This window comes from Oncorhynchus mykiss, chromosome 25, assembly GCF_057628025.1.
Source record: "Oncorhynchus mykiss isolate SJ-2025 chromosome 25, ASM5762802v1, whole genome shotgun sequence".
Lineage (NCBI taxonomy): Eukaryota > Metazoa > Chordata > Actinopteri > Salmoniformes > Salmonidae > Oncorhynchus > Oncorhynchus mykiss.
The window spans coordinates 89,275,299-89,292,887 of NC_143046.1; the positions used below are offsets into that span (position 1 = coordinate 89,275,299).

General features: G+C 42.2%; 2 protein-coding genes across 3 annotated transcripts in view; one reads left to right on the forward strand and one right to left on the reverse strand.

The window, feature by feature from the left end:
• Positions 1-268: 268 nt before the first annotated feature.
• LOC110506002 (arginase-2, mitochondrial) lies at positions 269-15,220 on the reverse strand. Its single transcript, XM_090221397.1, has 8 exons — positions 14,194-15,220; positions 14,014-14,086; positions 9,930-10,104; positions 9,203-9,362; positions 8,531-8,625; positions 2,866-2,970; positions 2,016-2,152; positions 269-1,253 (listed from the first exon to the last, which is right to left on the reverse strand). The coding sequence occupies exons 1-8, from the start codon at positions 14,302-14,304 to the stop codon at positions 1,066-1,068; spliced, it is 1,044 nt and encodes a 347-aa protein (XP_090077523.1). The 5' UTR covers positions 14,305-15,220; the 3' UTR covers positions 269-1,065.
• Positions 15,221-15,495: 275 nt separating this feature from the next.
• The window catches only part of LOC110506001 (RNA-binding protein 25), a 46,844-nt gene continuing 44,750 nt past the window's right edge, over positions 15,496-17,589 (forward strand). The window contains exons 1-2 of one of the 2 annotated variants that reach the window (XM_090221393.1): positions 15,496-15,627; positions 16,016-16,131. In XM_090221393.1, the coding sequence (XP_090077519.1) occupies positions 16,038-16,131 (94 nt within the window). In that variant the 5' untranslated portion in view covers positions 15,496-15,627; positions 16,016-16,037. The remainder of the gene's footprint in view (positions 15,628-16,015; positions 16,132-17,589) is intronic. The other variant, XM_090221394.1, reaches the window with a different exon arrangement.

Here is a 17,589-nt window from a genome sequence, read left to right on the forward strand (position 1 = left end):
TACCTATGTTTGGTTATTAAAGAAGCTCTGTTTAAGTTAATTCGCTTTTGGGTCCTCATTCACTCACCGTAACAATTAACTACTACAAATACACCAACATGGATTCATAATAGTCATTATTAACTACTACAAAACACAATCCTTCTAGACAAAAACAAATGACAAACCCCACACCTGCTCCTTGAGTGCAAACGCATCACTACGACAACTCAACTGGCAGAGCCACTAGCTCGAGCTGAGGTATTTGTGTTTCCAAACCACACTATGGTCACATTAGTATTATCATTTTATTTCGTTACAACCCTGTTATATTTCAGAGATTCAGGATCCAGTCATGAGCAATACTGAGTTTTAGTGATCGCCTGTGGGGCATACCACCGATCACCGCCTGTGGGGCATACCACCGATCACCGCCTGTGGGGCATACCACCGATCACCGCCTGTGGGGCATACCACCGATCACCGCCTGTGGGGCATACCACCGATCACCGCCTGTGGCGCATACCACCGATCACCGCATACCACCGATCACATCGAATACAGTCAACATTTAAATAGTGGCGCTAGGGAGACTGTCCTGTCAAGGCCAGAGCGACCAGCTGTCGATCACATCAATTACAGTTTACATGTGAGATGTGGGCTTTTAATAGCCTGCGTTACCAGTCTATTTGTACTACTATTTTGCCAGTCTTGTCATGGCAAACAGTTGCCATGAAAACACAGATCTGGGCCCAGGCTAAAGCTTTTCTTAGTAAATTAGCGATGTAATCCTTGAACAAGGCTTTCTAAATTCAGTCATGATTGTTTGACTGACTGTTGAACAGGTTGCCATACAGTACTATATATATATATATATATATATATATATATATATATATATATATACACACACACACACACACACACACACAGAAGATGCAACTAAATGCTTTGAAACTATTCAATTACAGTTTCAGTGCATCTGTTCTGTATGTAAAGTATTTTAATTTTTTTTTAAATTCAGGAATGCCAAGTGGTTATATGTTGAGTCTTTTGAGTTCTAGAATGTGGTTCTAGAATGTGGTTCTAGAGTCGAAGCTGTTCCGTGTCGTCTTTGAGTGTTTGCGACTCCTGGGTGATGGGACCTCCCTCGCGGGTCTGGCCCAGGGATGATGCGATGACGTCCACCGCCATGGAAACGGTGCTCGCCACCGCCTCACGACTCGCCCCCAGGGCTGGGTTGACCTCAACAAGGTCCATCACCGACAACAACCCTGGAGATTAGACACAATCTATTAGTTTCAGTTCCTTTTTTTTTTTCTTTTTTTTTTTTGTAGAATGTTGCAGACAGAAAATGTACTTCAAAGAATGTTACATATTGAAATGTTACTTCATAGAAGACTGTTCTTATCGTACCAACAGCATTACTATATAAACCACTCATGCAATGCAATAACTATTCTCATCCTACCAAGAGTCTTGCATAGCTTGGAGGAAAAGTTTAAGTTTAATGACAGACCTTCCCCCATAATTTCTTATAATTGTAGCATTATAGTGTTCCTGTGTTGTGGATCATTATAGCGTGCCTGTGTTGTGGATCATTATAGTGTTCCTGTGTTGTGGATCATTCTAGTGTTCCTGTGTTGTGGATCATTATAGTGTTCCTGTGTTGTGGATCATTACAGTGTTCCTGTGTTGTGGATCATTATAGTGTTCCTGTGTTGTGGATCATTATAGTGTTCCTGTGTTGTGGATCATTATAGTGTTCCTGTGTTGTGAATCATTATAGTGTTCCTGTGTTGTGAATCATTATAGTGTTCCTGTGTTGTGGATCATTATAGTGTTCCTGTGTTGTAGTGTTCCTGTGTTGTGGATCATTATAGTGTTCCTGTGTTGTGGATCATTATAGTGTTCCTGTGTTGTGGATCATTATAGCCCTAACATACCTGTGTTGTGGATCATTATAGCCCTAACATACCTGTGTTGTGGATCATTATAGTGTTCCTGTGTTGTGGATCATTATAGCCCTAACATACCTGTGTTGTGGATCTCCTCTGTGATCCAGATTCCTTCTCTGTAGGTCAGACCTCCGTTTACTGGTGTTCCTGTGGCGGGGGCCAAAGACGGGTCCATCGCATCGATGTCAAAACTCAGATGGATCGGCCGCTGCTTCCTGTTGGACAAGAGAAGAAGACAATAAAGTGTTCAGAATACAGTTCAGGGAATCAATCAACTTTCAACTCAAATTCATCTGTCGCCGGAACACACTCCAAACAGTCGCCTGAACACACTCCAACCAGTCGCCTGAACACACTCCAACCAGTCGCCTGAACACACTCCAAACAGTCGCCTGAACACACTCCAACCAGTCGCCTGAACACACTCCAACCAGTCGCCGGAACACACTCCAACCAGTCGCCTGAACACACTCCAAACAGTCGCCTGAACACACTCCAACCAGTCGCCTGAACACACTCCAACCAGTCGCCTGAACACACTCCAACCAGTCGCCTGAACACACTCCAACCAGTCGCCTGAACACACTCCAAACAGTCGCCTGAACACACTCCAAACAGTCGCCTGAACACACTCCAAACAGTCGCCTGAACACACTCCAACCAGTCGCCTGAACACACTCCAACCAGTCGCCTGAACACACTCCAAACAGTCGCCTGAACACACTCCAAACAGTCGCCTGAACACACTCCAAACAGTCGCCTGAACACACTCCAAACAGTCGCCTGAACACACTCCAACCAGTCGCCTGAACACATCTATGGGGCCTAATGTAATTGACACAACGAAAGGCTCAAAGTCAGTCATACAGTAAGCTGCTTAGTTAGTTTATAACATCACTCCTTAATCTTTTAACAGTAATTCAATGACCTTGACAAGAGGTGGTCGAAAGAGACTTCCATGACTCTCTGGATGCCGAGCCTGTCGATGTCTCTCATTGTGAAGTACTGGACACCCAAGTCCTTCAGGGTGTCGCTGTGAGGAGAAAGGAGAGTAGAATGTCACGAGGAGGGTGTCTGGAAGAGTATTTTAAAAACAGGTGGAATTATGTGGACAGTTGCATTTTTGAATTCACATTTAGGTCATTTAGCAGACACTCTTATCCAGATCAACAACTATCAGGCTACTTGTGTGTACTGCGGAGGCCCGTCAGAATCTTGACCACTTTGGCCAATCAGAAGGAAAAAAATAATTCACTGTGTCTGCCTTGAGGATGCTCATAAAACTCCACAGACCTTTCTCTTTCCTCTCTCTCCCCCCTCTCCGCTCGCTCTCTCACCCTCTCCTCGCTCTTGCGCAGAGGAACCCAGAACGATATGTGACCACTTGGTTAAGGCAACACCGTTTTGCCTAGGACACCCAAACCAGTGGCCACCGCTAAGTCCAAGGAGCCTGGCCCTCTCTGGAAGTCGCTGTAGCCCTGCCTGGGATGGTTAGCCTACATTGTCTATTGGTTGAGACACAGGGCCCGTTCTAGCTTGGTATGTCAGGGTGGGGAAACTGGAAATGTAAATTGGGCCAATTTAGAGTTAGTAAGGCATTTGTACTGAACAAAAATATAAATGCAACAGGCAACAGTTCATAAGGAAATCAGACAATTGAAATGAATTAATTTGGCCCTAATCTATGGATTTCACATGACTGGGAATACAGACATCCATCTGTTGGTCACAGAGACACTACATGTGGACACCTGCTCGTCGAACATCTCATTCTAAAATCATGGGCATTAATATGGAGTTGGTCCCCCCCCCTTTCGGCTATAACAGCCTCCACTCTTCTGGGAAGGCTTTCCAATAGATGGGGTTGAGGTCAGGGCTCTGTTCAGGCCAGTCAAGTTCTTCCACACCGATCTCGACAAACCATTTCTGTATTGACCTCACTTTGTGCAAGGAATCAATGTCATGCTGAAACTGGAAAGGGCCTTCCCTGAACTGGTGCCACACATTTGGAAGCACAGAATGGTCTAGAATGTCATTGTATGCTGTAGCATTAAGATTTCCCTTCACTGGAACTAAGGGGCCTGAACCATGAAAAACAGCTCCAGACCATTATTCCTCCTCCACCAAACTTTACAGTTGGCACTACTACAGTTGGCACTACAGTTGGCACTACTACATCTGTCATATTCTATAATGATAGACTACATCTGTCATATTCTATAATGATAGACTACATCTGTCATATTCTATAATGATAGGCTACATCTGTCATATTCTATAATGATAGACTACATCTGTCATATTCTATAATGATAGACTACATCTGTCATATTCTATAATGATAGACTACATCTGTCATATTCTATAATGATAGGCTACGTCTGTCATATTCTATAATGATAGACTACATCTGTCATATTCTATAATGATAGACTACATCTGTCATATTCTATAATGATAGGCTACATCTGTCATATTCTATAATGATAGACTACATCTGTCATATTCTATAATGATAGACTACATCTGTCATATTCTATAATGATAGGCTACATCTGTCATATTCTATAATGATAGACTACATCTGTCATATTCTATAATGATAGACTACATCTGTCATATTCTATAATGATAGACTACATCTGTCATATTCTATAATGATAGACTACATCTGTCATATTCTATAATGATAGACTACATCTGTCATATTCTATAATGATAGACTACATCTGTCATATTCTATAATGATAGACTACATCTGTCATATTCTATAATGATAGGCTACATCTGTCATATTCTATAATGATAGACTACATCTGTCATATTCTATAATGATAGGCTACATCTGTCATATTCTATAATGATAGGCTACATCTGTCATATTCTATAATGATAGACTACATCTGTCATATTCTATAATGATAGACTACATCTGTCATATTCTATAATGATAGACTACATCTGTCATATTCTATAATGATAGGCTATTCAATAGGCTACATCTGTCATATTCTATAATGATAGACTACATCTGTCATATTCTATAATGATAGACTACATCTGTCATATTCTATAATGATAGGCTACGTCTGTCATATTCTATAATGATAGACTACATCTGTCATATTCTATAATGATAGGCTACATCTGTCATATTCTATAATGATAGACTACATCTGTCATATTCTATAATGATAGACTACATCTGTCATATTCTATAATGATAGACTACATCTGTCATATTCTATAATGATAGACTACATCTGTCATATTCTATAATGATAGACTACATCTGTCATATTCTATAATGATAGACTACATCTGTCATATTCTATAATGATAGACTACATCTGTCATATTCTATAATGATAGGCTACATCTGTCATATTCTATAATGATAGGCTACATCTGTCATATTCTATAATGATAGACTACATCTGTCATATTCTATAATGATAGGCTACATCTGTCATATTCTATAATGATAGGCTACATCTGTCATATTCTATAATGATAGACTACATCTGTCATATTCTATAATGATAGACTACATCTGTCATATTCTATAATGATAGACTACATCTGTCATATTCTATTATGATAGGCTATTCAATAGGCTACATCTGTCATATTCTATAATGATAGACTACATCTGTCATATTCTATAATGATAGGCTACATCTGTCATATTCTATAATGATAGGCTATTCAATAGGTTACATCTGTCATATTCTATAATGATAGACTACATCTGTCATATTCTATAATGATAGGCTACATCTGTCATATTCTATAATGATAGACTACATCTGTCATATTCTATAATGATAGACTACATCTGTCATATTCTATAATGATAGGCTACATCTGTCATATTCTATAATGATAGACTACATCTGTCATATTCTATAATGATAGACTACATCTGTCATATTCTATAATGATAGACTACATCTGTCATATTCTATAATGATAGACTACATCTGTCATATTCTATAATGATAGGCTACATCTGTCATATTCTATAATGATAGGCTACATCTGTCATATTCTATAATGATAGGCTACATCTGTCATATTCTATAATGATAGGCTACATCTGTCATATTCTATAATGATAGACTACATCTGTCATATTCTATAATGATAGGCTACATCTGTCATATTCTATAATGATAGACTACATCTGTCATATTCTATAATGATAGGCTACATCTGTCATATTCTATAATGATAGACTACATCTGTCATATTCTATAATGATAGGCTACATCTGTCATATTCTATAATGATAGACTACATCTGTCATATTCTATTATGATAGGCTACATCTGTCATATTCTATAATGATAGGCTATTCAATAGGCTACATCTGTCATATTCTATAATGATAGGCTATTCAATAGGCTACATCTGCCGGTATAAACTTTGCCGAAATGATGATGTCATTTACATTTTGTTTGCGCTCTCTCACCTCAAAACAGTAGCTATACACCACTGCTTATTAGTTACAAGTTAAGTATAACTATAAGAAATATAGGATGTGTCCAATACATTAGATCCAGCTATGTATTTGGTTTGCTAACTTGCTAGCGACGTGGCTATATGTCAAGATCAAGCTTCATGGTGACAGCAGAGACATTCAATCCCCTTCCTTGGATCGAGATTAGTTTGAATACCAGACTCTCTCGCTGAAGTTCCACTCCTTGCCAAAGATAATTGGCTTTTGGCAATCTCAACATTCAATACCCGCTGGATTTACAGTGGAGTTGCTCATTGGTTGTTGGAAATAACATTAATTATTTTCCATGACAACATGTGGAGCCTCAAATAGAATTATAATTATAACAAAGTAAAGAAAACAAACATTTAGCTGTTAGCTAGTTACAGCTAGGTACAGTGGGGAGAACAAGTATTTGATACACTGCCGATTTTGCAGGTTTTCCTACTTACAAATCATGTAGAGGTCTGTAATTTTTATTATAGGTACACTTGAACTGTGAGAGACGGAATCTAAAACAAAAATTCAGAAAATCACATTGTATGATTTCTAAGTAAATCTTTTGCATTTTATTGACCATGACCAGCCTTTCAAAGCACTTCACGGCTACAGACGTGTGTGCTTCAGGTCGGTAGTCATTTAGGCAGGTTACCTTCGCTTTCTTGGGCACAGGGACTATGGTGGTCTGCTTGAAACATGTAGATATTACAGACTGGGTCAGGGACAGGTTGAGACATGTAGGTATTACAGACTGGGTCAGGGACAGGTTGAGACATGTAGGTATTACAGACTGGGTCAGGGACAGGTTGAGACATGTAGGTATTACAGACTGGGTCAGGGACAGGTTGAGACATGTAGGTATTACAGACTGGGTCAGGGAGAGGTTGAGACATGTAGGTATTACAGACTGGGTCAGGTTGAGACATGTAGGTATTACAGACTGGGTCAGGGAGAGGTTGAAAATGTCAGTATAGTAAAGGTGTTCTAGAGTATTTTTTGTCAGGTTGCACATGTGACATGCTGGTAGAAATGAGGTAAATGAGGTAAAACAGATTTAAGTTTGCCTGCATTAAAGTCTCCGGCCACTAGGAGTGCAGCTTCTGGATGAGCATTTTCTTTTGCTTATGGCCCTATACAGCTCGTTGAGTGCAGTCTTAGTGCCAGCATCGGTCTGTGGTGGTAAATAGACGGCTACGAAAAACATAGATGAGAACTCTCTTGGTAGATAGTGTGGTCTACAGCTTATCATGAGGTAGTCTACCTCCGGCGAGCAATACATCGAGACTTACTTCATATTAGATGTCTCCACACCAGCTGGATTTACCAATAGACACACACCATCACCCCTCCGCACCCCTTGCCGGACGTGCATGTTCTGTCCTGACGATGCAGATCCCAGCTAACTGTACATTATCCATGTTGTCGTTCAGCCACGACTCGGTGAAACATAAGATATGACCGTTTTTAATGTCCTGTTGGTAGAATAGTCTTGAACGGAGCTCATCCAGTTTATTCTCCAGTGATTGCACGTTGGACAATAGGATGGACGGTAGAGGCCGGTTACCTACTTGCCGACGAATTCTCACAGAGATGGTATTAACATCTAGATACTGCCCAACCTTAGTATACTGTGGTGTGACAGTGGTATGTGGTGTGACAGTGGTATGTGGTTGACAGTGGTATGTGGTTGACAGTGGTATGTGGTTGACAGTGGTATGTGGTTGAATGCACCAAGTTCAACTATAAGTCGCTCTGGATAAGAGCGTCTGCTCATTTCTATGTATTTATTTCACCTTTATTTAACCAGGTAGGCAAGTTGAGAACAAGTTCTCATTTACAATTGCAACCTGGCCAAGATAAAGCAAAGCAGTTTGACACATACAACAACCACAGAGTTACACATGGAGTAAAACAAACATACAGTCAATAATACAGTAGAAAAAGAAGTCTATATACACACAATGATATACAAAATGACTAAAATGCCAAATGTAATGTGTTTTAACTGTGTTATAAATCGTAGTGTACAGAGTAGTGTACTTGGTAGTGTACAGAGTAGTGTACTTGGTAGTGTACAGAGTAGTGTACTTACTACTCTCCAGGGTCGACGTCTCTCAGGCCAATGTAGACCAGGTCCTTAGCTGACAGGAAGGGCTTCATCCAGCTGAACCCTGGCAGCTCTGGCATCTACAGACACAACAACAACAACAACAACAGATAACAGGTCAGTATCAGAGGGAGAGCAGAAAAAGGCTGTAGTGAGAACATAGCCTGGTATCCAGATCTGTTAGTGCTGTATAGCCAACTCTATGGTCACTGAGGCTGTAGTGAGAATATAGCCTGGTATCCAGATCTGTTAGTGTTCTATAGCCAACTCTATGGTCACTGAGGCTGTAGTGAGAATATAGCCTGGTATCCAGATCTGTTAGTGCTCTATAGCCAACTATGGTCACTGAGGCGGTGTGGAGAATATAGCCTGGTATCCAGATCTGCTAGTGCTGTATAGCCAACTCTTTGGTCACTGAGGCGGTAGGGAGAATATAGCCTGGTATCCAGATCTGCTAGTGCTGTATAGCCAACTCTATGGTCACTGAGGCCACGGGGGAGGGGGAACCACTTGGACATGACACCTTCATTTGAAACCCACAGACTTCCGGTGGCTACCCAGGCAACCAGAGACGTAAGCATGGCCTGGCGTTAGGGATCAGGATAGTGAGAATGCATATCACAAGGCCATGTCTACCCAACTCCTCTGTCATCTTACCTTGTTCTGCAGTTCTTTCAGCATAAAGGCAACCGACTGTCCGTGGAGGTTCCCTGAGGGCGAGGTGAGGGGCGTGTTTATGTCAGCGTGGGCGTCGACCCAGATCAGACACAGGTCAGGACACTGCCGGGCGTGGCCTTCCACTGAACCAATGGCCAGGCTGCGGGGGTTAGAATCCAATCTCCATTATTAATAGATTTGAATTACCTGTAATACATTCAGTTCCCCCCCCAGGGCAACGCTGACTGTGTTACACAACCCACTGATAAACCTGTTGCCGCTATGTTTTTATTCAACCTTTATTTAAATAGGCAACTCAGTTCAGAACAAATTCCTATTTTACAATGATGGCCTAGGAACAGTGGGTTAACTGCCTTGTTCAGGGGCAGAACGACAGATTTTTACCTCGTCAGTTCGGGGATTCGACCTTTCAACCTTTTGGTTACAAGTCCAACGCTCTAACCACTAGGCTACCTGCCGCCCCTAACCCGGCCAAACCCTCCCCTAACCCGGCCAAACCCCCCCCCCCAACCCGGCCAAACCCTACCCCCCAACCCGGCCAAACCTCCCCCTAACCCGTATGACGCTGGGCCAATTGTGTGCCGCCCCATGTCTAAGGTCCTAAGCCTGCCCAATGCTTAATTTCCTAACACTGTCAATGTTGCTAAAATAACAATACCGTGTTGGTTCTCTGAGAACATGAAAGGGTTGTTGTTGTGGTATGTACCTGTGGTCTCCTCCCAGCATGATGGTAGTGTGTCCGGCTCCCACAGCGTTGCTGACGGCCCCTGACAGCAGTTTATTAGCTCTGCCCACAGTGCGAGGGTAGGGGACGTGCATGTAGGGCTCGTCCTTCTCCAGATACTGGAAGCTCAGGTCTCCAAAGTCATGCACTGGGTAATCTGCACAAGGATATAAAAGGTACGGGTTTACTACACACTGGCTTAATTCAACAGCAAATGGTATGGATGAATTGGAGCATGAATGGTAATGTAGCAGATGGCTTAGTGCAGCTAGAAGTACTGTGGCCCCGGATCCTGAGAGCTAGAAGTACTGTGGCCCCGGATCCTGAGAGCTAGAAGTACTGTGGCCCCGGATCCTGAGAGCTAGAAGTACTGTGGCCCCAGATCCTGAGAGCTAGAAGTACTGTGGCCCCGGATCCTGAGAGCAAGAAGTACTGTGTCCCCAGATCCTGATCCTGAGAGCTAGAAGTACTGTGGCCCCGAGTCCTGAGAGCAAGAAGTACTGTGGCCCCAGATCCTGAGAGCTAGAAGTACTGTGGCCCCAGATCCTGAGAACTAGAAATACACTGGCCCCGGATCCTGAGAGCTAGAAGTACTGTGGCCCCAGATCCTGAGAGCTAGAAGTACTGTGGCCCCGGATCCTGCGAGCAAGAAGTACTGTGGCCCCGGATCCTGAGAGCTAGAAGTACACTGGCCCCGGATCCTGAGAGCTAGAAGTACTGTGGCCCCAGATCCTGAGAGCTAGAAGTACTGTGGCCCCAGATCCTGATCCTGAGAGCTAGAAGTACTGTGTCCCCGGATCCTGAGAGCTAGAAGTACTGTGGCCCCAGATCCTGATAGCTAGAAGTACTGTGGCCCCAGATCCTGACAGCTAGAAGTACTGTGGCCCCAGATTCTGAGAGCTAGAAGTACTGTGGCGCCAGATTCATGAATGGCCTTGGCCAGTTCGTGCCCCAGTTCGTCAGCGCAGAATTTCCACTGTCACATTAAGCGTTAGGTAGGCTGCATGTCTTCGAGTCATTAGTTAAACTCTTTCTCCAGGCTCTGATGTCCAAACCCTCTAACCTGGCTCTCCTCACACACCCCTCTCCTATCATCTCTGATGTCCAATCCCCTTTACCCTGGCTCTTCTCACACACCCCTCTCCTATCATCTCTGATGTCCAATCCCCTTTACCCTGGCTCTTCTCACACACCCCTCTCCTATCATCTCTGATGTCCAATCCCCTTTACCCTGGCTCTTCTCACACACCCCTCTCCTATCATCTCTGATGTCCAATCCCCTTTACCCTGGCTCTTCTCACACACCCCTCTCCTATCATCTCTGATGTCCAATCCCCTTTACCCTGGCTCTTCTCACACACCCCTCTCCTATAATCTCTGATGTCCAATCCCCTTTACCCTGGCTCTCCTCACACACCCCTCTCCTATCATCTCTGATGTCCAATCCCCTTTACCCTGGCTCTCCTCACACACCCCTCTCCTATCATCTCTGATGTCCAATCCCCTTTACCCTGGCTCTCCTCACACACCCCTCTCCTATCATCTATGATTGACGAGGTGGAGTCATTCAAGCTGTTTGCTGGAACCGCTGTCTGTCTGACTGGGCACTACTTTCCATGTGTCCCATTTCCCATGTGTGACCTCTCAGGTTTCTCTAAGACCAAATCACCCTCTGATACCACGGCAACGGCAGAGTAAACAGAGGAATTTCTCCAGAAAGTGGGCTGCACCGACGCTACTGGTATTGGCACCTCGGACTAATGACTTATGAGTTGAAGTAAACAAGAAATTTGAGGCGCCACTTGTAGGTGACAATGTTCCATTCGATAGCGGTGTCGTGTCACTCTGCTGGTCGGGAGGGGACCAATGTGGTGCCCCGTTACCATCTAAGACAGGGGTGGAAAACTCTAGTCCTCAGGGGCCAGAGTAGTGTCACCCCCCCCCCCACACACACCCCATTCTTAGAAAACACAGCTGATTAAACTAGTTGCATTCTAAACTGAAGATCATGAATATTTGATTATTGGAGTCAGGACTGGAATTGCTCTCCCTGATCTAAGATCTCTCCCCGTGTTACCATCTTAGACCCCTGGACAGGAATAGCTCAACCCAGTGCCTCTCTGTTAATGTAATCATAATCTAATATGTTTTTGAACTTGACTCAATGTCAGTGATATTTAATGCAGTTGACATGGCTAGAGTTTCTCTTCTTGGCAAGTGCACAATGTCTGATCATCTCAGCTATAAGGAGGATACAATTTATAGTCTCCCTGTTGCTAAAATGGCATCAGCAGAAGTAAGGCTATTAACTTTCCATACTTTTGTTTTTAATAAACTTCCTATTTTAGCAGTTTGAAGTCCACTTTTAGAGACAACTAAAATAGCACCATATGTACATGCTTGGGCACAGCAGGAGATGTCTATAGAAAGCTTTGGACTAGACTATAGGCCATACTCAAGGATGAGTAAAATGGAACGTTTCGTTCCCAGGGAGCTGCAAATTACAATTGAGGCCCATCCAGACTAGGCCTAACACTACACCTACAACTAGGGTTTTAGGCTAGTATTTTCATAAAATGATCGGGTTTCTTAAAGACTATGGAGGTTTGATGTCTTCACAAAAAGTATGTCCATCGTCTACATCCAACAAAGGGGGAAAAAACGGCCATCTAAAGATCAGCTTCTCGTATTACACCGACGGCCGGCCACAGGAACCGTCGATTGCGTAACTGGCTAGAAACTGACAAGAAGCTCCGTTGTCCTGCCTCGAGCGCTCTCCAGCTGAGTGCTCAGGGACACAAACCGAGCTAAGATTACAGGGACATGACTTGCACATTCCAGAACTGAACCTCTACTTGAAGTGAAAAGCTTTATTATAAGATTGTTTGTGTGTGATAAATATCCACTCTGTGACATCCCAGTCCTCTTTTTATTTTTATTTTTTATGAATTGATAATAATCTACTGGTTTAGAAGGGTAACCTAGTTGCCTGACGAAAAGAGTGCGTATCTTTGCTCAGACCGGTCCCCATTCTCGCCAGGCAGATGGGTTGTCTGCCACATTGACACTGTTTCTAGACTAACCAACTAACTGACCAACACAGTCTCACAATCAATTCGTGCATATATGTACAAAATGCATTTCAGCAAATTTCGTGCGTTTTTGTCTGGCTTAATTCGTGAGGCTGGGCTGAACTGACGCATTAACATGGCCCGTTTAGCTGATAAATAGCCGTTCAATGGGGGATTCCTAGCCTAGCCTATACTGATAGGTTTCTCTTCATCACAACTAGGATCTGACCACATAATATGTTATGTATGACTTGATCATAATCCATTGGTTTAGAAGTGGCAGCATTTTGTCTGACGAAATGTGTGCCCCTCCTTGCTCAGATTTGTCAATGGTCGTAAAAAAAATGCCCGTGGTTTACTCTGGATTGGAACCCACAGTCTGGGTGTTTACTGTCACATGGAGCCGGCTGTGTGAAGCAGTTACTCACAAAAAAAAAAAAAAAAGTTAGTTTTGTCTTTCAAGCATTCAAGGCAGCGATAGGGCCCCCTACTCAACTATGATAGGCAGAAGTGTACAAAGGGAAGGCTGCAATGGGAGGAGAGAGTTTGTTTTTCGGAGAAAGCTCTGTTCATGCCGGCCTCGGGAACGGTTGATTGCATAACTGACTGTACAGTGACGACAGCAGACTTGCCCATCCTTTCTCGCCCGTGTGACCCAATAAAACCGTTATTTTAATTACAAGAACGTTATCCTTTTAGACAAAAAAAATAAATACATCTGTGTTGATCGCCAGCATTCAAGGTCTGAGCAATACCTGTGTTTGATTTCGTTGTTTGACAATATTAGATAATACACACTTATGTTAAAGACTGACGAAACACACAGCCTATAGCCCAATGCTTTACTTCCGAGAACTGAATGACTCAGGGAAGCAGCTCTTGCATGAATCATTAACCTATTTTAGGGTTAGAATAAGTATTACCAGATCATTTTAGTTCAACAGTACATCTAGCAGTTTGTTTTTAACACATTAATAAGATGTTCCATCACTTACCCAGATTTGAAAGCCTCTCGATCAGACCGGCATCCCTGATGGCTTTGGGTCCATGTTCCACCCCTCTCCTTTTCTAAAGAAAAATAACAGCAAAGTTCAATAATTCTGGTAAAAGAAATAACCTAGTCAAATAGCCATATTAAAACGAATGGTTTCTAATAGGATGAGCTTTTTCCTTACCTGTCCTTTTGAGAATGGTGCTCCTAAAACAGCCACAGAATGAGCTCTGCTCTGACAGGTATTGTTGAGTTGAGTCCGTAGAAGACGACGCAGTGGCCCTCTTAAAGCCATTTTAAAATCGTATTTAATTTATCAATTGACTTCAAAATAATTTATAACAACCGTTTAACGACCAAGGCTGAGATTCAAAAGTGGATTCAAACGCTCTTCTTGTAGGATCCCACTCTGACGATGGTGACGCTTTGATGTAAGCGCACGTCGGGGGGATGGTTTTATGCTCTTATGATTTCATTAATATTAATGAGGGGATGGATGGCGGTCAGGATTAAGAGCACGATCAACTGAAATTTGTCTCTAAATACCTTGTAGAGTTTGAAAATATTTGAACCCCATATCATAATCAAATTCACCCAATGCCACGCGTTAAATCTGAAAACACAATCATTAATTCTGTGTCCTTATTCATAAATCCCGTTACCTCATGAAGGAAGACGTGCGTCAATACTGTAAACGACGCCTTCGAACTAGCCAATGAGATGTATCCAATAGATGGGTTTGTTCCAAAGGCGTGTCTTGTGTTTCCATAATGCACCCATTGGCCCGCAATTTCTAAGGGGCAGACATTTTTAAAATGTTCCTTTATTTAAATTGGCAAGTCAGTTAAGAACAAATTATTATTTACAATGACAGCCAGTGTGTTAACTGCCCTGTTCAGGGCCAGAACGACTGATTTTTACCTTGTCAGCTCTGGGATTCGACCTTGCAACCTTTCGGTTACTAGTCCAACGCTCTGAGCTACCTGCCGCCCCGAAATTCCACATAGACAGCAAACCGTGGTTGACAAATGTGTTGCTTAACCTGGATGTCTGCCTTCCATAATAGTTCAAAACACATCCTATCAGATGTCAGCCTGCACCCCATGTTTATATGTAAGTGACCATAAACGACGTGCCTTACTAGTGGCTCTGTTCATTTGATAAGGAGAGTTTATGCTGTGCGGTAGCCCCCCATAGGCTAGTACAGGCATTGGCTTACACATGTTATATTGAAAAATAGAATTGAACAGAAAGTAACACACCAATTGCCAAAAATGTATATCCATGGGGGTTACAAATACAGTGGTTTGTGTCTGTTATTCTGTGATGTGTTATCTGTTTTTGAGCAAAAAACAAACAAACTGGTATGTTTACTATAATTTACTATAACAAACAGGGTTATTTTGGTACAGTAATATACATTTCTGTCGACCTCAAGCGTTGAAAAAATATGAACACTCTTTTAAAAATAAAAAACATATCCCATAATGCATTGCGAAAAACATCTCTTTTTTTTAGCGGCATAACGTAGCTAGCAAATTAGCTATCGAAGACAGATAACATATTGTTCATTAAAGGTTATACAAGGTTACAGTGTGTATACGTCGCCCGGTTTCAGGTATGTACATCCCACTCTTCTAGCAAAAGTTTATAAACGTTAGAATAGCTAGCAAGTTAGCAACATTTAGTTAGTTCGCTAGCTAGCTCTTTAGCTTGCTTGGTAGCGTCAGTAGCTTAACTAACGATGGCCAATAGGAAGTGTGTAATGGAAAGAGCTTATTCTATTAAATTCTATTAACTAGGCAGCCAGTTGGCCTACAACATTTAACTTCATTGGTGTAATTGTTTAATGTCAATTGTAGGTAATGTAGGCTAACCAAACACCCAGTTTAGCTGTTAGCTAGCTAGGCTAGCTTAGTTATCTCCGCAGGCCAGAATGTATTCATGGGTTACCCCATGCCATGGTAATCCTTGAACCTGTTCTTCCTTTACATTTCATTTTCCAGGTCACTGCACCCACCTCCCAAGATGTCGTACCCCCCTCACCTGAACCGCCTCCCCCAGTTGCCCCCCGGGATTTGCCCTCCCCAATTCGCGGGGTTCCCCCAGGGAGTCCCAGCAGGTGAGAAACATTTTAGTCTGAGTGATCAAACTGGATGTAAGCAGAGGCCTCTGCTACCAGAAACCTTTTCAGTTTTCTAATTATGTATTGCTATGTGGATTAAAGGCATCTTGCGTGCATTGATCTGATCTTCTGTTATATACTATTGCAATGCCTAAAGGCCAGATCAATGCCAGTGGTCTGGACAGACCATAATATTGTGACTATAATGATGAACACCAAGATTTCAAAGAAATCCCCAAGGATTGTGGTCAAGATACATAAAAAAAAATAATAATTGTTTTAATCATGTGCAATTTCAAAATTATTTGAACCCTGGGAGCTGATTTATCTAGAGGATGATTTAAATCACACGACAGAATGTTTTATTGATTTGCTCACTGAGGTAATGGACCATCATGCATCAGTAAGAAAGAGGACAGTTGGGGCTCGTCCATCTCCATGGATTGATGAACTGATGAGGCGTTTTCTCAAAGAAATATGGCAAAAGACTTAGCAGCCAAATCAAAACTAAAAAGACAATTATAGAATATTACGTAATTATGCAGTTAAATGAAATTTAAGGAGGGAAAAAAACTACGTTATTTTATAAAAATGCTTGTATTGATTGTAAAAAGGTATGAAATACAGTGAGGGCCTTACTTGATACATCTATCTCAACATGCCCGTCTTGTGTGGAGGTTGACTGGAAAACTAATTTGCTGAGATGTAAACAAGCTATTGTCCAATGAATTGATGATCATATTATGAACAATAAGATCTGCACTTTTTGTCTACAAATGGTGTCAGAGGAGGAGGTGCTAAACCTATTGAAGTCATTACCTGATGGTAAATCTACAGTGGAGGAGGTGTTAAACCTATTGAAGTCATTACCTGGTAAATCTACAGGTTATGATCTTATGGGACAATTATTTTACTTCGCTCTGCTGCTTCCCCAGATTGCAGCTCCACTGAAATTCCGATTTAATTGGTCACTGGAAAAGAGGCAATTTCCAAATGTTTGTCCAATCCCGAAAGACGGCAAAGAACTCATTACTCCTGCCAATGGTCGACCAATCAGTCTACGCCGTTCACTCAGTGAGATATTGGAGCGTATTGTGCTATTTTTAATTGAACCTTTTATTTAACGAGGCAAGTCAATTAAGAACAAATTCTTATTTACAATGACGGCGTACACCCTGGCCAAACCCGGGCGACTCTGAGGCCAATTGTGCGCCGCCCCTACGGGACTCCCAAGCACGTCCGGATGTGATACAGCCTGGATGTTTGTGTTACCCAGCCAGGAAAGAGAAATAGACAAAATATCATTTATAAATAAAGAAATGTAATAGTTTATCGGAGCAAACCAGAAACTATTTCAGTGTATAAAATGCACGCAATACTTTAGAAGTATTTGTAAAAATCCAATACATGTGAAGGTTATGCAGGACTACGGTAGATGAATGAAGCAATCTATCT

Bases quoted from the DNA above. Each gene is read 5' to 3' on its own strand.
- LOC110506002 (XM_090221397.1), bottom strand. From the start codon at position 14,304: ATGGCTTTAAGAGGGCCACTGCGTCGTCTTCTACGGACTCAACTCAAC. The intron at 10,105-14,013 runs GTAAGTGATGGA...ATCCTTGTGCAG, and splicing joins CGAGAGGCTTTCAAATCTGG to ATTACCCAGTGCATGACTTT. The intron at 8,626-9,202 runs GTAAGATGACAG...TTGTGTCTGTAG, and splicing joins TGAAAGAACTGCAGAACAAG to ATGCCAGAGCTGCCAGGGTT.